Below are 24,146 nucleotides of genomic sequence, written 5' to 3' on the forward strand. Positions count from 1 at the left end.
AGTTCATTATACATACAAATGCATGCATGCAATAAAAGGCAAGAATGCATGTCTGTCTATAGCCTTTAAAAAAATACAACAACAACTCTTTGGAATATTCAGTCACTACGACCTCCAGCACAACCGAAAAAGGGGTTTCCAAGAAAACAGCAAAAGCATGCGTCGAGGTATCCTGCACCACACCGCTGTCACTGGAACAGAACAGCATGCTTCAGGGTATCCTGCACCACACCGCTGTCGCTGGAACAGAACAGCATGCTTCAGGGTATCCTGCACCACACCACTGTCACTGGAACAGAACAGCATGCTTCAGGGTATCCTGCACCACACCGCTGTCGCTGGAACAGAACAGCATGCTTCAGGGTATCCTGCACCACACCACTGTCACTGGAACAGAACAGCATGCTTCAGGGTATCCTGCACCACACCGCTGTCGCTGGAACAGAACAGCATGCTTCAGGGTATCCTGCACCACACCGCTGTCACTGGAACAGAACAGCATGCTTCAGGGTATCCTGCACCACACCGCTGTCACTGGAACAGAATAGCATGCTTCAGGGTATCCTGCACCACACCGCTGTCACTGGAACAGAACAGCATGCTTCAGGGTATCCTGCACCACACCGCTGTCGCTGGAACAGAACAGCATGCTGTCAGATCTGATAATAAAGACAAAGTGATCTTTACGGCATGCTGTCAGATCTGATAATAAAGACAAAGTGATCTTTACGGATCTTTCAGACAGAGTCCAGACCATTCCAGCGCATCTCACTGCGGATGCAGTATCATCTCCTGCACGGTCGACTAGCAAATGAAAAAATCCTAAAGGCACAAATCGCGGTGTTATTAATGTATTGAGTTCTTTTTAATTCAAATATTTCTAACCCGTTAACATGTACAGCTGGCCTGGTCTCTCCTGGCATAGGGGAGTGTTTCTGTTTTGCAGGGCTGTTGCTCATGAGAAGACACTCGATGTCATACGATGGTTCTATCATCGCTGTTGCAGGGTATTTGCACAGGAGGCGACTTTAGAGAAATACGGTACCTAATACCCTCGAATTAGCTATCCTATAGATACCCCCACAACTCTAGTTATGCATCTCCCAGTAGGCTTAAATCACTAAGCTAGGAGACTAAAGTAGTTATTGCCAATAAATCCTATAATGCAATCTTGGCATGACAAAAAAAAAACAGCTAACTGGGTCCCACGTGGTTAAATCTCCCAGTTACCAATCATTGAACCTGGTTTCCATGGCAACCTGACCATTAAAAAAGGAGGAAAACAAAGCAACTGCAGATGAAGAGATGCACCAGCCGGCAGTGCTGAGAGAATTAAAGAGTTAAAAATCACTGCGGAAAAAAACTCAGCCCAGCCAGCCTTGAAATGACATGGCAGCTGATTTAAGCAGATTGGGGGTCAATACAAGCTGCAAGATGGAATTAATGGGGAAGTAATTGGCAGAGGAGCCGAATATGTGTGCGCGAGTCTGATTTATCGAGCCGCGACCACCTGGGGAATGCAAACACGTTCATTCTCCTTAAGCAACAGGCAATTCATATTTCACTGGGATCTGTCTCTACACATATATTATTATTATTATTTTTATTTATTTTTTTTACAGTGGAACTGGCTGCCTCCAGACACTGTAAATACCAAAGTGTAATTTCAGAGGCATGGCTTTACTAGCACAGTGGTCATTTCAGAGCTGTTGCTCCTCATTTTAATGACAGCAGCTCCCCCAGGACCAGAGCCTCCCTCAGCCAGGCAGAGAGTGCAGATCTTTTAAAGCTGCAGGGTACCACGCTCAGTGTGAAGCTCCACTCGGGCCTTTGCCTCGCCTCTGTGCTTTGCAGCTGGAGAGACCCAACAGTTCAGCAGCTCCATGCTCAGAGACCGCACAGCTACAGCCACCTCTCGTGTGAAGAAACGTACCCGATCCTAAATGACTTAAAAATGGAAACATTTAAAAAAAAAAAAAAAAAAAATGTAAAAATCATAAAATTCGTATTGCATTTTACTAAGCCTACTAAAATATGTGAAAATGAATGAGGAATTCTGAACAAACACTGAAACAAAAATACACAAGCAAGTATACATCTTAATTGAGATTGCTTGCACTTTAAAATGGTATAAAATCTATACATTTGTCTATTTGCAATTTGAAAAATCCAAAGTTCTACTGGTCCGGAACTAGCATGTCGGATCTCTTAAAAATAACCCACAGAAGTCAGATATTATTTTTCAATAAATATATTCAAAAGAACCACCCAAGTCCCATCGATGTAGATTCTGATGATAATTCTGACCACAAGGGACAAGCTTGGGCAGACTGGTACCCCAATGAGTGTCCATTGCAGCAAAGCTCTGTAAATGATATTTGAATTAGTAATGGGCTGAGCTTGGGCTGCGGAGGACAGTCACGAAGGGTTAGACTCCAGCCTTGCAGTTAGCTTGCGAATTCCAGACTTGACTGCCTCAAGCAGGCGTGCAATTACCATTCTGGGCAAGGCAAACATTCTTAGATGTCCAAACTGCATCCAGATTTCACAGCACAGCGTACACATGTTTATAAATGAAGCTGTGCAATGCCAGCCCCACACTACACCCCCAGAGTTGTTAGAGAGCTGGAACGGCGTCTGCACTGGTCTTACACTGCCTTCCAATGAACAGGACTGCTGCCAGTTCCCCAGGCACCTCAAATGAACCGTACACTGGATTTGGATGTTGACTCATAAGTATTCATTACTAACGCCCTTCCTTGGAAGCAACGTTGAGGCAGGTACTGTTTCAGAGGAAAGCAGTGCACTGTTACTGCAATGAATCACACAGCCAGCCAAAACCCACACCGATTACCAATCTGCGAGTCAAATATCATTCAGAGTAGAGTCAGGTAATTCAGCCTGGATTATTAATAGAGGGCAACGGGAATGGGAAACATGAGCCAATAGTAAATTAGGGTCAACCCTGTGGTTTAACTTACTTTTGAAGACTGAAATACACTTGAGAGACTCACACACACACACACACACACTGTGTTAGAGATGGTTTCAGTCCTACACGAGGACTTCAAGAAGATGATCGTGCATGTAGCGTGCAGCATGGGTGAGCTTGGTTTAATTGTATTTGAATCTCGCATGGCTTGATTCACCTGACAGAGAGACGCCACGGCTTCTAATGAAGCGCAGGATGAGAAAATGAAAGGCGTGCCCCGATGCGATAGCAAGGATTTTACTGAACCTGCAATTTTATCCAATTTATCCAAAGTCTTGGCTGAACAAATCTGACCTAAGTCGTGTGACATTTCCATTTCCCTTCGGTGCTGTGAGAAATATGGGAATGGTTAAACACAAGCTGCTTGAAATTCACCGAGAGAGGCTGAACAAATCCCATGAACTCGATTCTCAAAGCTATTTAACATCACAAAGATCGGAGATCAGTGCTGAGCAGAGTCTGTGAAAGCGTGTGAAAGTGATGCTACTGCTTTAGTCACAAGTTATTTCCAGACCAAAAAAAAACCTCATTATACAGTAGAATTATCCAGCAACACAATTAACTAGATAATCTGGTTCTGCCCATCATCTTTAACATCGGATTAAAATGATCAACTGCCTTTTAAAGCCAGTTTCAACAATAACGTCCCTCTTCAGTCCCCTGGAAGTGCTGTTAAAAGGGGTTTGTGGTTCACACTTGTCTGGCGACACCGTCTGATTCTCTCAGAGAGAGCTTCCCGATTCCTCCCCAGATGCCAGGCTCTGCCTGGTGCTAAATCACAGCCAGTGTGATCAGTGCTTCTCACCCAGGCCCGCTGTTGTGAAGCAGGCAGGTGTAAATCCTGTAATCTATCAGGCTAGCGTGACCAGATAAACCAACGCTCTGATAACAGTCCTAATTGCACTTAACACAGCGGCATCAGGGTTTGACAAGAAAACTGCTGAAATGTAGCCAAGTACTAGAAATAATACTGCAGCTCGCACAAACTGCGCCAGGCAGGAATACATCACAAGGGACACACCAACCACCTTTCTTCAATAAACACATGTGCACGCATGCTGTCTATATATAGACATCTAAAACATGGAAAATATTCAGGAGAACACAGCGTGCCTGAAGGAATTTACTACATGCACATTGTTAGATACTCGAGCTGGCTCTTTGGAGCAAAGGAACACATTTCCAAGCAAACAACATGAAAAATTCAAGAACAGCACAGAGCACTTCATCCACAGAATACAAAACACTACAGACTGCACACATTCACAATCGCTCAGGAGCCAGCAGCAGCCACTACATATTAGAGACGGGTGATAACAGGGTCTCACTGACTTGGGAGTGCCGTGCAACAAGTAGCACGATGCGTAATAACTTGGGAAAAGCACTACCGCGTGGAATGCAGAGCGAGTCAGAGAGGCGCGTCGCGGGTTCAAATCCTGGTGCAGCCAGAGTTAAACTCGAGCTTGCTGGCGATGTCAGAATCAGACAGACCCCTACATTCATTAATGTGTGTAGCCAATACGAAACGATCCTACTTTTGTTTTACTGTATTACATCTAAAAACGAAAGCTTCTGTTGATGTATGTGTTGAGCAGAAAGCCCGATTCTACTCTCCTACCGTGCGAGTATAACACAGCCCGATGAAACACATGTTTTATTAAAATTTTAATTAAACCAAAAAACCTATAAAAACAAAAAAACACGAAAAAATAATTATTCAATGTGGAATTTGACTAAAAAGTCTGGCGATACCTGTAGTTCCAGAGTAACACGATCACAGTGTTAAAGCAGCGGGCGCCTCTGCAGCGCATTCCCGGTGCGCTGCAGAGAGCGGATTAGCGCTCGGCTGTCGTTAGCTGCGCCTCGCTGGTTTGTGGAATTGATCGCGGATTAGCAGACTGGAAGCGGGCAGGGATTGTCACTGTCTCCCGGCTGATATTCAGGAGGGATTCAGGGTGGCAGGGCCAGACAGTGTCGCCAGTCAAACGCCCAGATGGGTTTGTGCGCACAAAATAATTGCATCTCTACAGGGACTTTAAAAAGGCTACATTTTTGGACATCCAGAACTAAAGACATAGATTCTAAAATGAAGCTAAGGGACTCTTGTCCAGAATTAAGCCTTATTATTATTATTATTATTATTATTATTATTATTATTATTATTATTATTATTATTATTATTATTTAAAAAGGTGATCAATCCATGTGTGTTACAAAAACAAATTGAAAGCGCTTAACAGGTTGAATTCACGTTTTCACAAGTGAAACTTTTTTTTTTCTCCAAAATAATTATTTATGACTCAACGTTTTGGAAATACTTAACCGTGCTAATTTAATTTAAAAAAAAAAAATAAAAATAAAAAAATCAGACGCGTACAACACACAAACTACAACCAAATAAACATCGGGGTCTCGTGATCCTGGATCAGGAAACCATTGAGCGCGTTCAGTTTACAAGCGCCCTGTGCTGCCCGCAACCTGGCCCGCGAAATAATGAGAGAGAGCACCACCTTCCAGGACACTGGATAAGAGGAGCTCCAGATGCATGCAGAACATGCGCCATTTCAATAATATGCACACAGACTCTTCAGAGCGCAAGATGCACTCGGAGGGTATTACAGTGAAACTGACTGGCAGGTATATTGCATTGCAGTGGGTGCAGAGTTCACACTACAGTATGTTCCTCATTCAGTCGAATCTCTAAGCATGCAAATCTCCTGCGGCGAGAAGCAGAGATTCATTAAGTTTTCTGCCTATTTCCATACTAATAGCATTATTAGTGTTTGTGTTTGTTTGTCTTCACGAAAAAAAAAACACAACCACATCAACAAAGCCCCATATCAAGCTTCAGTAATCTACTTATGCAAGAAAAGCGATTACAAAATAACACTGATTAAGCAAGACTCCCGCCAGCTCTGTTACGGCTGTAAGGTCGCGCATTGTTACGTTACTATTTTTGTCAAATTAACGTATTTTTTTAAGCTAGTAAGTTTTGTTTTATTTCCAAAGTTGCCACCGCGTAGTTAACATTTTTTTAAAACGTTGTTTGCTCTCCTAATACGGTCACCCACGCTCCCCCACACGCCCAAAGCCGTTCCAAACGCGCCGTTGTTTACACGCTGTCGTGTTCCCGGGTAATTTCGCCCACGTTGCCGAGGTGGATACTCCACGACTCGTTTCTGCGCCACTGCCCCAGTACGTTCAAGACTCTTACCTCTCATTCCTTCACAGCGTTTGTTTGTTTTTGGAAGCCTACCTGGAAATCGCAAACGCCGCACAGACACATCTTGTCCTCGTTAGTCAATACCGACCTGTCCGAATCGCACCTGGGAATGCTTAAACATTACGGTGCATTCAGTTCAGTGCCAGCTGCCCTCCCTACCGGGGGGGGACTTCAGCCTGTTCTGTGGTGGAAAGCTAACTTTATATTTTCTTCCGGCTTTCTCTAATAGGCAGTGTTTGAATTCCCTGTCTGCTGAACGCAGTTGCTAATGCGCTTTTTCACCGTGACTTGTTGTCAGGTGTCGTGTTGTATATTGAAATCTGCGTTGCCCCTCTCGTCGTGTTCAGTTTTACACTCCCGCACCACACCGCTGCGTCTCTTTACTGCACTCTTCCGAGGCGTGGACCGCTCCAGTTTGCGTACATTGCCCAGGTGTTGTTTTACTGTAGACACGACCCAGTTTAGGTTATTCTTAGTTTAGATTATGTCAGATTCACCACGCCGTGTGTAAAATGCATTTCAATACGTATCTTCCTTTAGAATGCCTTGGGGATATGGATTTTTAAATTTTGATAACTGTCAGTCATTCTTGGGGAATCATTTTTTGTTCAGGGATATTGATTAAGAAAGTTCTCCGAGAAGGCTAGACTGGTTAAATGCCCCACCCCAAACAACACAAAGCCAGCCGGCTGGGTGTCCCGCTTTATCCGACGCTCTACGCACAGGCACGTATGCAAACACGTTCAGACACCTCCTATCATATCGCTTTGTTGTTGGGGGGACCCAAGTCTGAAAGGTCGTCTCATATTAGAATCCCTTTTGCTTGGTCGATACGGTGCCTCAGAAATGCCATTAGTTCATTTCAACCTTTCAAAAAAAAAAGCAATTAAAAAGCCTGATTAACTCAGTTGTATCTCATGTACTGGCCCTTGGGGGATTGCAGGACTCTACTGTACACTAATTGGACACCAGTCCTGGCACCACAATGAAAAACTGTACTCAAAAAGTGACCCACACAGCAGACAGGCACTGGAAGGGCTTTTGGAACTGGAGTCTTTCTCCATGGTAACTGTCCTGGTTCATCATTGGACATTGCCAACATTAATGTCACACCAACAAACATGGGTTTATGGTATTGAAAAGAGGATGCATAAAACCATTTACAATTAAGAATGAAATTATTTACAATAATGAATTAAGCTGGATTGTAATTGATTAATTAAAGGTTAATTCTCCAGCCACTAACACTGTCGGTCTGGGTTCGAATCCAGCTGAGGCCACAATGGAAATTCATTTGGCCCCGGTATATTAGCCAAAAAATCCCCAAACAATCCGTCCCAATCCAGCCCCTTTGCTGGGCTCTCCCTCTCTGTGGACAGGGCAGTGGAGACCGGTGTGTGGAGGCTGTCTGCGTTGGGCTGTGCCTGCCCTGTCGAGCAGCAATGTATATTCCTGCGCTGCCTCTAACAGGCACTGCAGTTTATAACCAATACAGAAATGATTAGCTCCCCCCCACTGTCGCCTGTCCCAGTGCCATGGTCGTTACTTGCATAACTCCTGCCCCAAAGCTGCTCTCCTGAGATTTGTCTTCTGAGAAGTAGAGCCTCCCCCACGTGTCTTAATTAGTTTGCCGTCTGAGTTAATTAGAGGAGATGAGGTGCATGTTTTCAGAGTGCGCCGAGATTTGAAATGTAAATACTATAGAGCTGTTGAAAGTCAAGGGAGCTGGAAGCACAAGGGGAAGGGGGGTTGAGAAAAAGATAAAGAGGGAATCAGGAAGAAAGAGACATCAAAAGAGAATTGATAAAGGAGCTCAAAGCTGGCGTAGTTTCTATTGAACAGGGGTATACATATAAGAACTGCTGACATTTGACACTTGAGATTGGATAGTCACAGATTCTGCTCCTAAAAGCTCAGCTCAGCTAATACTGGCGTCACACATGCTGTAATTCTGTTACAGCAGAGTCAACCAAGCATAATTCATTATCACTGACAACAAGCAAGCAAGAAAGAAACCAGGCAACAGAGAAAGAGTGAGAGCAGAAAGGAAAGACTTTGCAGAATACTACTTGAAAAGGTACTTCTAGTACCACTGCAATCTTCAGATAATTCACTTCAATGAGAACAAAGCAGCATGACGGTGTAGTTTGAAAATAAATACGGTGAACATTGTTTTGCACAGTCCAGTTGCACAGGTAACAGTGTAGGGGTTTAAACTGAGGAATGCAAAAAGAAACTTGAATTTGTGAGGATTCTTTTCGCTTCCGAAATGTATCACTGCTGAGTGTTTAATAGCTATGGGTAAGCACTTGTTAAAATCTTACGATGTATTTTAAATATGTTTCATAAACAGAGGCAATCAGCCTTCAGAAATAAAGGCAGGCTGGCAGAAATAAAGAGACAAGCAAATGCATAGGTAATGACATGAAAAATGTGTTCTTAATAAAAATGCATGGGGAGAAATGAGGCTAAATGTTATGAAAGCATAGAGCAGATGAACAGAAACACAGCACCTCACACTCAGAGTAAAACACACACACACACTTAGACAAAGAAAGGCAGTGCATTCAACGATATTAAAGATATCAGAAGCTATCATTTTCCCTTGATGTAAAGCATCAAATTAAACAACACAAAACAAAATTGATGGTGTTTTTTTTCCACCTGTGAGGGAGTTCAGAGTCTGCTTTTGATGAGAGAACGAGAGAGAGAGAGAGAGAGAGAGAGAGAGAGAGAGAGAGAGAGAGAGAGAGAAGGACAGCTCGAAAAAAGATTGTCGGAACATCAATTTAATTAATTAATTAATTAAGACAGAAGAACAACTAACTACCAGCTCGGTCTCTAAACTCAGAACAGACCTTTAAACTGAATGTTTCCATCAAAAAAAAAATTTAAATAAAAAAAAAAACAGCTTTCTTGAAAACCGACAAGCAAAAAGAAAGACTAAATAAAACACAGGTAAAATTTAACACACACACACACACACACACACATATATATATATATATATATATATATATATATATATATATATATTACAACTTACCAGTTTAAGGCTGGAGTCGTTGTTTCTGGGCTGCTTGTCTCCCTGCCTGCCTGCCTGCCTGCTAGTCTGTTCTCAGTCCTTGCTCGCTGTCAGGCTGAGTGAGCATGCACAGTTCCTACCACTTGGTTTCTATGACACTGGCTGTTCTGGGCTTGTATGCAAGCAAGGGAGATAGTGTTTGTTAGTGGCTTGGAGCAGATACTGTTCCTGACTTACTCTCTCTCTCTCTCTCTCTCTCTCTCTCTCTCCCCTGCTTTTGTGTTTGTGCATTTTGTTTAAATTTTTGCAAGAAAAAAACAACACAAGCAAGCAAAAACCCAACATATGAATATCAAAGAGCAGTATGATGAGTGGCCTCCTAATTATAGATCCAGGCTTTGCTTTTACTAAAAGCGAATTAGCAGAACCGAAATAGAACAGAGGAGCACCAGCACAACTGAGCTCTTCAATGGAAGATCAATGGGACGAGGCTGCTGTTGAATGGGACCCCCGAAAGGAACACACTAAAGTGACATTATAATGGAATACATGCTGGATCAAAACAGGTCTGAATATTTTCATGCTGTTTGTTCAGACAGAAATAAAGAGAATCGCTGAGAATGAAACGCACACACACAGAGCTGTGATTTCAGCAGAGCTTGTGTTAAGCCTTCAGTCTGGTTCTCGGACAGTGTAAAGCACCCTTTCATTATGAGGACAAGACTGGTCTTTCGATGCGTCGAATGAGTTTAGCGAGACTCGTCTCCAAGCGCAACACACCACGTCTTCTCATCCCCACGCGGCCTGTGCCTCTCCTGTAGACACAGTGGACTTCAATGTCCTATTACTGTAGCCTGTGCCTCTCCTGTAGACACAGCGGACTTCAATGTCCTATTACTGTAGCCTGTGCCTCTCCTGTAGACACAGCAGACTTCAATGTCCTATTACTGTAGCCTGTGCCTCTCCTGTAGACACAGCGGACTTCAATGTCCTATTACTGTAGCCTGTGCCTCTCCTGTAGACACAGTGGACTTCAATGTCCTATTACTGTAGCCTGTGCCTCTCCTGTAGACACAGTGGACTTCAATGTCCTATTACTGTAGCCTGTGCCTCTCCTGTAGACACAGTGGACTTCAATGTCCTATTACTGTAGCCTGTGCCTCTCCTGTAGACACAGTGGACTTCAATGTCCTATTACTGTAGCCTGTGCCTCTCCTGTAGACACAGTGGACTTCAATGTCCTATTAGTCAACACAAAGACAAGGTTACCACTTCAATTATGTTTTACAAGCGGCTGAATTCCAGAGCTCCCGGCTGCAGTATTTCAAACAATTATTCTCCTCAGTCTGTAGGGAATTCTGCTATTCGGACAAGCCTGTGACACAAACGTCATGCGTTCTGTGTGCTGGGAATAGCTCTCCGGCTGTTTTTTCATTGCCCTCCAGCAGAGGGAGCCCTGCAACGACACCCCTTCTGTTTGGGGTGGAATTGCAATGATTTAGTTATTTTTGCTTTTTTTAAAAATTGTTAACCTGGGCTTATGTAACGGTATGCATTGTAATATATGTTTGGATGATATTATAAGAGGGGTGTTCTTGAAACTCTCCCCCGTTTCATGATGCAATTTGAATTTCATTGCTTGTGTGGCCTATTAAAAAGTCATCAATTACATTAGAGAATCAATAATTTGCTTAGTTTGACAACGTTTCCAAGAGTTTCAGTTACAGTGCTTTGATATTCAAAACAGAAGCAATGGGGTGTTCTAATACATTAGCACCCTCCTATATATGGGCTTTTTGTCAGAAGGACAGTATAGTTCAGTATTTTGGATTACATCATCACTCCCCTTCTGGAAAATCAGGACCTCTGAGGAAGTGATACAGCTAATTAAATGTCTACAATTTTAGACGCTTGCCCACCTCCACGGAAAAAAAGACAACTAGAAGAGCAGAGATCTGGACTGTGAAGACAGCTGGGGAGCCTGCGAGACGAGCAACAGCAATCAGGAGAACGGAGCGCTTTCAAAAACGGCTTCATTGCGAAAATCTCGCTTCCTAGCTGAGCTGGTGCCACTGTGTGGGTTCTCTGTGTATAACGCATTCAGATGAGTGTAAAACTGGAATGAACTCTCAGACAGGAGTGAGTCACAGCACCGCCCCCCCTCCCCTCCTCTCCTCTCCTCTCCTCTCTCCAGGGGTTTATATTCCCTCAAAACTTTACTAACTCAGTGAGGAAACATTGCACAGGATCAAATTGGAATACAGGCGTGCGTTTAGAGGCGTGACGTCAATACGAGGCACCAGGGGAGTTACATTAAATTTAACCAGCTTTTTATTTCAGGATAATTAACTGACATGATGTATTCTCTGGTTGATTATGCCCTGCTAGCTTACATTACCCTCAAATCAATAGCTTGCACATTTGTCCTTCAATGTTTAAGCAGGATCCGTTGGTCTACCTTTGCAATTGATTCCTTGAGATTGTGAATAACATTTACTCAACCCAATACACTTCAATCCTGGGGGTTCTTCTCCCCTCACTCTGCTCGGCTTTGCTTCCTTGCTGTCTATCAAACCCGTATGAACCAAGCCAGCAAGCCTTCATCTGGCAACAGAGACCTGCCTGTGTAATGAGGGCTCCCAGTAAGACCATTGCATTTAATCAGGTGTTAATGGCTTGATGTGCAAACACGAAGCACCTACTGCATACCCAGCGCCGAGGGAATCTGCACCAAGAGAAAAAACACCTTAATACAACAAGCAGGGAGTCAGCTTTCTATAAATCCGCTTGTGTGGTTTTTTTTCAATTTAGCAAGTACGCGGTTCAGACCGAGAGCTAGCGGGGGTTATCACTTTCCAACAAGAAATTATGAAGATGGAGATAATGTGCACAATACCCACGCCAGAAAACCAACGACACTCAGCACCTGGCACTAGCACTGCGCTTCCCTTATCACCGGCTCTGCAGCACTGCTACAACAATGCCTGCCTCTGAGACAGAGGCACCACTGTGCCACCATGAGCAGACAGCTTCACTCTGGCTGTAAAGACCTAGACTATCTGAAAGTAAGGCATGCAGATCCTACAGTGAGGCCAGATATTTTTTAAACAATTGTAACAAAAGAAAGTGGAAGAAGTGGATGGAATTATTTCATTAGCTTCAATCCCTTTAAATAAGCCATTACCATTAAGAGATAATAATGGTATTTTTAAAACATTTTCTAGAGGGGCAATAAAAGCAATTCATACCGGGAAAATATACATAATTGTACCGTTGATTAATGAGCTTTGTCGAAGCAGCTTATTAAAAGTTATAAATCACACAAAGACTGTGCTGAAAGGGAGACTGTGTTTATTCAATTGAGCCGAGCAGTGTTAACAAAAGCCAAATCAAGCAAAGGGTTTTAAGCAATGCATGACTTAAGGTTAGGCAGCCCTGCAGAGAAGTCATTGCAGGTTGACCCAGTAGTTCATTTAGCCAGGGGTCTGTGTCATCTGAACACAGATCATGTGACTGGGTGTTCAGAGTTCAGAGGGAGAAACCCCGGGGTGATTCGCTCTTAAAATCACAAGCGTGGTTTCAAAGTTGCTTAAAGTGACTTCATATGCTGTAACGGTTCTGGGTCACAGAATAAACACTTCAAAGATAGGATCAAAGATCATCCACCTTCCAAAGATATACTTTAACAGGTTTCTTTTTCTTTTTCTTTGCTTTTGAATGATTTTTGTAATCGTTTGCTGCAGCTTCACAGATCACTGTTGTCCACCTCAGCAGGGTCTTTACACTAAAATCACAGCGTGTTTGCGGCACCAGAGGCAGTAGGATCTGCACGCTCCCCCTGGGTGCAACGGAGGAGAAACTGTGCTTCATGTGAAACAAAAGAAGACCTTATTGGCTTACCAGTTAGTTAACGTTCTCTTGGGTGTTTTTAGCTACGGGTGCATGAACAGGTGTGGGAGGGTCTGGGTGGAACAGTTTTTTTTTTGGTCTGAAGTAAGCCCAGTAAATTAAAACTTATAATTAGGGAGGCAAACCCGTCAGGGCCAATTTCTCCTCATCGTGCTACAGCGCACCCTACTGGCCAGGTGCCTGGTGAGCTCAGAGCAGACAGCAGCAGGGCTGGTATCTCGCTGCAGTAAGAGACCAATAAACAGATTTAAATACGGCTCTACTTTATAACCTGGGTTATTTATTCACGGAGCTGATCAATTATGCTTCCAAGACATACACCAAAGAAGGGATTACAGCTAACAAAATCATTATAAAACAGGATATGGGGTTTAAAAAAACCCTCTATTTTAACAAACTGGATTTTACAAGGTAATGAACAGTGACAGGGAGTCTGTAATTTACAAAGCTCGTCATTATATTTCCATTTTGCAATCTTATTCTGTGGAGGACAATTTTTTTTTTTTTTTTTTTTTTTTTTTAAAGGTAAAACAGTGAAAATCCTGAGGAGACCTTCGCCTGGGTTTGGTTACGGAGCAGATGAGCCCCAGATGAAAGGATTTTTAGAAGCATTTTTTTTTATCATTTATTTATATAGGAGAGCTCCACAGGGACAGGGTAACAGCGAGAAGGCTTCTGTGCATACAGATAATATTAAGGGCACTGCTACACTTTCCACATACTTGAACAGGAGACGAGTATCTATACAGAGCGGGCTTACTGGAGCAGTCTGAGTGGAGTACAACATGCATGTGTCTGGAGGATAGTGTATTTAAATTGCACCACTGATATGCAGCCCAAATGCAGTAAAGCAGCTGAATTATTTAGCTCAGTCCGTTAGTCTATCTCTTTTTCGCACGGGGACAGTCGGCCAGCTTGCTAACACCGTGGGTATGGATAGAAATACCGCGCTCCACTCCTGCGGTAATGAAGCTTTTGAGTTATTTATCTGTGCAAACACGTTACACCCAGAGAAGCTCATCGAGATGAACAGCCTTGTTTACAAGAGGGTCCTAAGAGATACCACCGATACAAACTGCAGCAGCAATGCAAGGGTGCTGCGATCCCCTCGGCACCAGCATCAAGCAGCTTCCAAGATTAAACAACCCTGCTTTTTACTCGCTAGCTGCGCCTTTAAAATTGAATTCAGCAAACCTTCCATTCAGGATGCAGAGCTGGTGTGGTGAAAGGTACTATACTAGGGTATAAAAAGCTCTCGGATTGCATGCCTCACTCAGAGTTAGTCTGCTAGTCCCGGACTTCCTTGGTCATTCTGCAGAGTGTTCTGCGTCACTGACTGCAAATTAGGGAAAGAAGCTGGATGTTTGAAATAATGAGCTGAAGGAAGGGGGGGGGGGAGGGGGGGGCAATTTAACTTTGCAGAAAAATGAGCTATGCATGAAAGAGGGGCAGGCAAACAGAGATTTCTTGCTGTGCTCCCACAGACCTGCACGCATCAGACCTGCGCGTCACTTCGGTTTAGCTCTATGCTATTATTTTATTAGCTATAACCCCTTTAAGCTAAAATACAAATTTCTAAAAGTAGTCGAGGGATGCAGGCAGGATGGAGAGCACGTCAAAACCAAGCAAACAACCATTATTATTATTATTATTATTATTATTATTATTATTATTATATTATTATTTGCATTAAGTCTCTTTTCTTGCTGCTGATTTTTCCTGCGCTGCTCAATCAGGAATATGTTTTAGAGGGTAATATCAAGAGCCTCTTGCCTCCCGCAAGCAGATTTCACATAAATCACAGATCCTCTTATTACCGTTTGGCATTCAGATGATGTGTTCCTGTCTGAAGCTGTGCAGCAGTTAATAAATCTGTCTGGGTGCATTAAGCAAGACATCAGACAGTGGGATTGTGATGAGAAGAGATTACCACCACACCCTCACTGAACCAGCACTGCAGTGCTGATGCAGCGCGGTCTTTTCTGTAGTGCCGGTACTGCAAAACAAGGGGGCGTGGCTAGCGTGTGGTTTGGGGTCTCAAAAACCTTGCATTCAGATGTGCCGCAGGGATGGAAATGAGACTCCCATTGCATAGCAGTTTGATGCATTCCTGGTTTTCAGCACGCATGTGAGCTTGTTACCTAAAAGCAAACGTGCATTGAAACCTGAACATTTAGTTTGCTTGTAGCCTAGGTACAGTTTCCACTATCCTATTTAAATTCAGGTCAGCTGCCGTGTGTATTAAACAAACCACAAAGGAAACACGCGTTATTATTATTAATGAATCATTTAGCAGACGCTTGTATCAAAAGAGACTTACAGAGACTAGGGGGGTGAACTCTGCATCATCAACAACTGCTGCTGCTGCAGAGTCTCGGACCTCGGTTTTACACCTCATCCAAAGAACGGAGCACAAGGAGGTTAAGTGCCTTTCTTTAACCAGTGGACCACCAAGCCTCAATGAGCTTTAAGCTCTCAGATGCTTTGCAGCTCCGTCCCATAAAATTCCAATCCTTTCCCATACGAGACAAGGACGTATTAAGCTTGCATTATACCATGTACTGGTCTTTTAGAAACGCTAGCTGCCTGACTGACTCCGGCACAGTCTAAAACAATAAGGGAAAGCACACTTGGAGAACGCCTGCTCTAAATGGATTTTTAATGTAGAACACTAGAATTGTCTTTGACCCTCATTGCACGCGAGCATGTAGCTTTGAAAGGAGGGGGGTGTTCTTTAAGTGGAAGCCAGTCTGCTATAAAAGTAGGAAATTCGATTAATCCACACAGATCCCTGGCTGCTTCCAGAAAACGTTCCCTCGGCAGGATGCCAACACCTGAAGTGAGGCAGGCACCGATACCACTCCCTGGCAAGCAGGCCCTTGTACCAGCTGTGTTTCGGACAGGCTTTTCAACACCGTTTATACAATCCCAGATGCATAAGCTGTTGAGCAAAAATATGCAAAAAAAATAATAATAATAAAAATAATAATAATAATAATAATAATGAATGAATTTCTAATTTACAAATGTTGTCCTTAAAGAGCAATAGAACTCTAACAAGTACTGCTGATATACCAGAGTGTAACCATTAACCTGTCCCCCTGCAACACTCCAACAGTACAGCCGGTTCCACATTTTAGTTTTTATTATCTCAACAGACCATGACCAATTCATTGAATAAAATACCAGCGATCCTTGTCTTGAAATACATTTTAAAATCTTTTTTTTTTTTTTTTTTGTTGTTTGTTTAAGTACTGCCACAATCTCCTTAATGCCAGGACTATAGGCAATGCATTTATTTCTCTCCATGGGTATGAACAACACGTTAAAAGGTGTCAGTACCAGGAAACAGTATGTTACCATGACCTGCACACAAACAACAGAAAATGAAAGACTGAAGGATATGCGTTGAAAATATCTCTTATCGCACTTTTTTTTTTTTTTTTTTTTTTTTAAATCAGGGACCGTCATTCTGGCTTACTGTCGATAAGCATCTTACGGGTGTATTTCAAACACACCCATACCTAAAACTCTAGCTTTCCCGCGCTACAAACCTACCCCGAGTGAGGCTTTAACAGGCAGTGAAACGGGTTGTGTGGAAGATAGGTGGGTCCCAACAGAAGCACTTCAAGACTGAGACGATACATCTGCCGTGAGAGCAACCAAGAGCGTTTCTGTGCAACTCTGAACTCGCAACAAAACCCTTTCAGCACCGAGAGACGCTCCGATTTGTAACGAGTCGTAATGCATCCTCCCACTGCTTGCACGGGCAGCTTACAAAATAACGAGCTACCTGCTGATCCAAAAAGCAAAAAAAAAAAAATAAATATTTCAAACCTAAATAAAACAAACGATTCTGTACAGCTGTAGGTGTAAAGCGGCAGTGCACGCGTCTCAGAGCTCCTTCAGGGTGTGCTGTCGTCATGCTTCTACTTTAAGCAGTAAAACTGGAACAAGCGCTGTAAATAAAAAAGAAAGCTTACCTACAGATGCAAGGATTACCGTTAGCCACCCCGACTGAGAGAGACAATGAGGCAGGGAGTGTGGAGCGCATCCACGCTCTCTCTCTCTCTCTCATGTACTGGTTTAGGAGACTGGGTGTTGGCTGCGGAGCTAGTAAGCTGGTCCATTAAAAATCACTTTATTGTAAAGTTCTAAAGTACATTTTTGTCTGCGGTCCTAAACGAATCTATTTGCTGCAAAACCTGTCAGGTGTTCCGTATCCCTGCTGGGAGACCAGTAAGAGACCAGTAAATATGTCTTCCAATGCCCAGCTCTTAGTTGGTCGCTGTCTCCCCAGGAGGTACTGGAATTCTTGTGCCCCTATAGCTGAAATGAACAGCTGGACCGCTGTTGTCTTTCTGCTCAAATGAAGTCAACAAACAGCAAAGCATTTCAGCGCAGCGCTGAGCACATGCCTGCAGTGCACCACTGCTTTAAAAGGGATCCCGCGGTTTCTTTCCTTCAAGCTCAACCAGGGAGAAAGAAGAGAAAGGAAGCAGCGACAGCACTGTCCTGCAGGCTGCCTGAAGACTACTCTATGAAAATGTGAACGTTGAGTTCCTCATGTATCAAAATCCATTGTGCTTTACAGAAGCGACTCCACTGTGACAGCTATGACACTCCTTCCCTCTGGCACGGGCTGACATTCAAAGCCTTAGTTTAAGATGCCTGGTGATGTGAATAAAGTTCCAGGTTTTAAACCTGAACTTCTCCAAACATAGAAACAGCTCAGTTTCTCTCTGAACTCACGGCTGTAATTGTGAGGAGCAAGTTTACAATTTTCAGTGTCACTTCAGGCCCTAAATCTTGCAGCTCGCTGGCTGTAGTGGTGTCCGTGTGACTTTTTAGAGCAAAAGATCTATTTTTCAACCTCGGCAGAGGTTCTGTAAACGGCTCTGGCTTACCTTTGACTGTTTGTCATTGACTGTAACCCCCTCAGATGCAGAGATGCCAAGGGCATCCCACTGAGCGAGATGTGAAATGAAAAACACGAGTGAGATTTGTGAACACTGCACTAGAATGCATTGGCTTTTCCTTTAGGAGTGTGGCTGCTCAAATTGATATCAAGAAAGTTTGTATAATGAGTGAGCCTCAGCCTCTTGGCATGCCAACCCATACCTTTGAACAGCCTGATAAAAGGACACCTTTCCAATGAGCCTCTGGAGTACCCTTCTCTGAGCCCCTTCCCATTTCACGGTTCTAGGAATCATTCTGCATGGTTTCCACTGCTGCTACTAATAATCAGGATTTCTGCTCAACTCTGGAGAAGGTTCTTCCCGGTGCTATTTGTGTCATTTATTTGAGACATCAATTAACTGGTAGACAGCATTTTCAAACGATAAAGGGGTTCAAAGTTCCAATTATACAACAGCACTGCACAGTATATAGTATATGGTCGGATTCAATCCTAAAATACAGATGCACTTTAGTCTTGTTTTATAGCTCGATTCAATCAGACCTCCATAGGTAGCAGGACACGCCCTCAAACACGCCACTACAGAGTCAAAAACTGTAAAGCCCTTCATTTGAAAATACTTAAAGTTAGACTTATAGATCAAGTGCTGTATTGTACCTTGACTGAACCTTCCAGTCTCTATTTGAATGCCAGTGCGGCCCGCACACAACGTTACCTGGATCGGTGATGCTAGGGCTCTGGTCCGACGGCAATAGCAAGAAATCCCGGCAGGTTTCGAGGTCCAAGCCGACGCTTTTCTTGTGGCAAAGGTCGGTGATGAGGTGGACTGCCCTCTGACACAGCACAGCATGCTCCTCCCTGAGACCACTCATCTCCTAAACTGCATCCTCATGAAAACTGCTTCAATTCAAAACAGAGCAAAAACTGCTGCTATTCCTTCTGGCTAGCTGGATGTACAAAGCTGCTCTATGCAGCTATGAAGTCCTCAGGCACGCAGGCTCTCTCGGCATCTCTTTGGCTCTGTAGAACCAGATTGCAGCACCTAGCTCTCCCAATAGCACAGCCACACGACTGCCTCTGCTCTCCTCTCCTCTCTCCTCCTCTAGTTGCCTGATTGCCTCTGAGATCAGATATCTGTTTACTGGCAAGGAGGGGTCCCTCCTGCAGCCCCTCCCACTCCATTCAATTTGGTGAGCTTCTTTTAATGCAACATGTTGGTGGAGCCTAGCAGAGTCCTGTAGTGCAGACTGAGTGAGTAACCCTTTGTTGGAGGACAGGCATCCGAGCAAGTGCTTATCCTGTGCATGTTGTAAGGTTTCCATGTGGTGTTATTTGTTTGATAATAACTAATCTGAGTCTTATATAAATGAAAACACTTTATTAGAGAGTATATATATATATATATGTATACAGACTGTGGCTAGCCAAGCTCGTAATATAATCTAGAATGGGTAAAACTGCATTCTAACTCGGACTAGGCAGTATTGTAATATCATGCGTACACGCTTACAAAACCCTAGACCCAAACTAAAAACTAAAAGCATGATGTCATTTCAATAGCTTGAAATTGCCAGCTGGTTCAGCTAACACTGAGTTTGGGTTTGACCGTTTACAAAGGGTACTCCCACGGCCCTTGATTTAATGAAGGGCTCATTGTGACGGCATTTCTGCTGCTTTGCATCGTCCTGTAATGTTGATCTCCAGTGTCTAAGCCCCAGACTGCACACTGACGTTATTTGTGCACGGCGCTCGCATTGAAAAGCTGCTGCACCAGACTGCAGCAAGTTCATGCAAATTACTTTCAAAACAAGCACAACTGCACAAGTGGGGCTATGCAGGATGAAACACACAGGGAAACAAAACAACAATGTGAAACTAGTTCATTAGGGTAATGTTACTGAATTAGCCATAAAACAAGCAAGCACTGTTCTTCATTAAAACAGTCCTGAAACGAAAGCAGCCACTGTCAGCTGAATTCACACAAGGCAATGCATAATACACCATTTCAGTGTCAGAGCTGGAGACTACCTTTCCAGGCACATGCCCTGGGCCTTTCATGACTGTGTACTTTGCACCAGAGTAGTATTCCAGGATTCATCTCATTCCCAGTCCAAATTGTTTTAATAAACGTTCTTCTGTGATTGTGCTTGTTGCTATAGAAACAGGAGGTGCAAATAGATTTAGTTTTGCATTGTGTGTCGCAGGGCAAGCTCTTGGCAGTTGTCTCCAATATGTATAATTGTATCGATGTGAAAATGCGCCCGTCTTTGCACGGCTTGTACAGTGCTGCTGCACACAAGAAGGACCGTTTGCTGAGCTCCTTCCAGGTGGCTGGTGTTAATAATGTAAGGGCAGAACGATCGCGGGTGTCTTAGCCAGCAAAGCCTGTGACATAGGATTTGCGCTAGATCTCTGTTCTATAACCTCCCACCACAGCAGCCCACCCCCCTGGGCATGAAACAATTAGCCTCCCGCTGTGCGCTCAAACGCTCTGCCAGCACCAGCAATCTGAAGGCAGCTCATTGATGGAACGCACAGAGACAGAACACACAGAACTGCTGGAAGAACGTTGAACACCATTCTAGAATTACTTTCCACAACGCCCCTTCAATACAAATGTCCTTGTATAAATAAATATGCAAACAGCCACAGGTGTGTTATAAAATCCTTACTGTTATACAATAAAGAGATAAACTAAGCACTTAGAAGCTGTAGTCTGTTATTATAATCATTATAATCCTTCTTGGGTAACACTTTACATGAAGTGTCTCCAATTACTGTGCATTTACATAGTAGTTACATAGCAAATAAAGTAGACTTTATGTTATTATGTTATTACGCATCATTACAATGTACTAAACGTGTATATCTTTTTGCACGATGCACTTAAGTACACAGCTGTATCAGAAAAGGGTTAGGGTTAGGGATAGCTCATGTCATGCACAAAATATGCACGCCAAGTACATTGCAACTATGCATAATAACTTTGCAATTATGTGCATCAAACAGAAGATGTTTGAATTCAGCAGCATAACTCTGCTGTTCTATTAATAGCGCGTGCCCTGCAGCACTCTGTTACACAGGGCTTTTTTCACTACAATGCCTACATATTTTCTCCCACTAAATTTCAGAGCATCTCATTTGTTTGATTAAATGAAACGAGAGTACAGCACTCCGTGCAGCAATACGAAGTCAGGTGAATGCAGCACCAGCTGCGCCTGCCTGATCTCACAATTACAGCAGAGGATAGCGTGACATATACCGAAAATGCAGATGATATAAAAGCACCCCGTTATTTCAAGCTTGAACCAGCCTGTCTATGGACAGCTACCCCTAAAGCCGATTGCTTATTGACGCCAGAGCCAGGCGCAATGCTGCTGGAAAGCTGGTTCTTGGCTCCGAGCCCCTGTGAGATGACTGGGACCCATATAGCCTGCAAAGCCCTTGGGGGAGCAGGCCAGTGCAGGCTGCAGCGAGAGCTGCAGGGCAGCTGACTGGGGCAGGGTGCATTGGCTGGCCTTTTGATAAACCACAGCGAGGAGCTGACAGGTCACCAGCACTCTATAGTGTGTTGCAAGACAAGAGGGTTAGAGAGCAACTTTGCCTCTTTGTGTTTCTGCTATTGAAAAGCTATTTCTAACAACGATGAGTGATGCCACCTGTCAGGAAATGTTGTGCACACTGCTTCCTGAAGGCAGCTGGTCATTCTGCAGCAGGTCGGTCGTTTTCACAGGCCCTGTACGGATCAGCAGATAAACATGGACAGACAGATCAAGATGCTTCAACTGCTAACAAAAGTTTGCAAATCCATTTATTAACTAGTAGCATTTTCAGCCCGTGCCCATCTTTCTTTGTACCCTTTGGTTCATGTTTTTTTTTTTTTTTTTTTTTTTTACTTGAGATGAATATGCTGGTTTATTGAATGGATGGTACCTCATCACTTTGTGTTCTGTAGTTAAATCTCAAACCTAGATATTTAACAGTCAGCTGTTATGTTTTAAAATCCTTTGATGTTTTCTAGCATGGACATGAACACAAACGCACACACAAAAAAAAAAAAAAGAGACAGCGAAAGATTGGTCTCCTTGACGACGGCCTCAGGACATGTGATTGAAGTTATGAATGGTTTTCATTTCAGCAGACAACAAACCCCATTCTGGTTTCCTTAATGTTGACATCAGAGCCGTTTAAGATTAGCAGTGTCATGAGATCTGACTCACTGTTACTATAAAGGGATTGACTCTGTTACTGTTGAAGAGCTCGCTTTGTTAGAAACACAATGCAATGGGACGGAGGGAAGAAATTGAGAAACTCGTGTCTGTCTGGGGTGTGTAGAGTAAAGCATGCTAGATATGTGAACCTAGTTTTGTATTCTCCTTTAAAGAGGGTGCGTAGCTTCAGGGATCATTTTAATGTGACTATTTGAATGGTATTTGCAGTCATTCTGGCAGCTTCTAGTCTGTGATATTGAGTTTTTAATCACCATTCTCTAAATGTGCATCACCTTATAGAATGAACTCATTTTGTTTCATAAAGTCGAATGAAACCTGCTGAATAATGTCACGTTGACATGTTGAATTACACACTGCTTTGTACCGAACGCTGCGAGCTAATGGCTGGGATCTGGACTGTGTGAGAGAGAAGCGTGACAGTCCTGCAATGTGATTATCTGCGGCTCCCCAGCACACAGCTAGAGGTTTGCAGGAACACAGCACGGCGATGCTGGGAAGCAGGGCCTGGCGCTGACTCCGTTACAATATTTTTCTACAGTGTGACGCACTGGGTGCTTTGGGGATTATTTTCAATGATTTGCTAAATTTTCAGTTTCATTAATTGCAATGCAGTGAGTCATGGCTAGAGTGTAAGCATTGATAGCTCCAAATCCCAAGTCTTTTACAGGAGTCCAAAGCGTGCTCAAATGCACGCAGAGCCGACTCTGGCTCTTCCCCTCACCCCACACACAGTACTGATAGAATGGTACTGCAGTGGTGATGGTCTGTTTAATTATCGAGTGTTTGTGTGTGTGAGGGGGAGTTGTATAGGGGTAGTGCTGATGTCATTATTAATTTAGTGAAACGTGAGTGCAAACCCACATCTTCATATTCAAATAGTAAAAGAATTCATGTTTTAATTTTAGAATGACAGAAGAACGCAGGTCAACCTCATGCTGTAAGTGACTGCCGTGCAGTTATTTATTCAGTGAAGCTGGCTTGCAGACTGCAGGCACACAAACCGCAGCCTGAAAATGGGTTTTCTTTTAGAAGACTTCTGAAAAGACTCCCCGAGGCTGACGTGAGGAAGCACGTCAGCGTTGAAACACTGCCAGGGCTGAACGCGGCCGCCTCATTTTATTTTTTTGCTGCAGTGCTTGTGCCAAATCTGATATTTCTGTTTAAATGAAAGTTTCTGCTTAATTTCGGCGTGCTTGTCAATTAGTCTGCTCCTGCGTTCTAATTGGCAATCTGTCTGCATATCTGATCTAATCGTTTTAACTAATGCAATGTCTCTTGTTAATCACGTTGATTAAACATTGAGACTGCCGAGGTGGCTTCAGTTTTTTGCAAAGAAATGTTTGCAATGCATGTGCTAACACAAGCATGGCATGACGGTCAAAAATTATATGTTTTGTAAAAATAAAGTCTTGCTCTTTAGCATAGCTTTTAGGTGACTTGGCAGAGCATTAACTCGCTTTCTGCATCTAGGATATCTCTTTCTCAGCAGATCTTCAAATACTGCAGCTGAAGACTACCTTTTGTTCACCAAACCGTTCTACGCCATCCAGCCGTTCTCAATTAGATTCAGAACTGGAGATTGACTTGGACGCAGACCATGGGTATGGACTATTCATATGGCAAGATTGATCCTTTTCACAAGCAGGCTTGACATGCAAACAAATAAGAGAGAAAATCTCGCTTCAGTCAAACTCCTGTGTCTGGACTGAGTAATGGAATTGACGGGGGACGAATTCCTGTCCGAACAATGTTACAGCTCTGCTGGCATCTGCCTTAATCCTGAGAGAAAAGGAACCAGCGGAGACTCAGGAAATCTGTCTAATTGAATAATATCCCACTACTACCAC

The 24,146-nt window shown here is 43.4% G+C and overlaps 1 protein-coding gene across 3 annotated transcripts in view; it reads right to left on the minus strand.

Moving 5' to 3' along the window:
- Positions 1–19,135, minus strand: part of LOC121300134 (synaptotagmin-6-like) — a 41,766-nt gene extending 22,631 nt beyond the window's left edge. For 2 of the 3 annotated variants that reach the window (XM_041228559.1, XM_041228558.1), the window contains exon 1: positions 18,783–19,135. In XM_041228559.1, coding sequence (XP_041084493.1) covers positions 18,783–18,917 — 135 coding nt within the window. In that variant the 5' untranslated portion in view covers positions 18,918–19,135. Of the gene's footprint in view, positions 1–9,261; positions 9,433–18,782 lie in introns of those variants that run through there. The other variant, XM_041228560.1, reaches the window with a different exon arrangement.
- Between the last annotated feature and the right edge of the window lie 5,011 nt (positions 19,136–24,146).

The sequence above is a fragment of the Polyodon spathula genome, chromosome 25 (assembly GCF_017654505.1).
Source record: "Polyodon spathula isolate WHYD16114869_AA chromosome 25, ASM1765450v1, whole genome shotgun sequence".
NCBI classification, from domain to species: Eukaryota; Metazoa; Chordata; class Actinopteri; order Acipenseriformes; family Polyodontidae; genus Polyodon; species Polyodon spathula.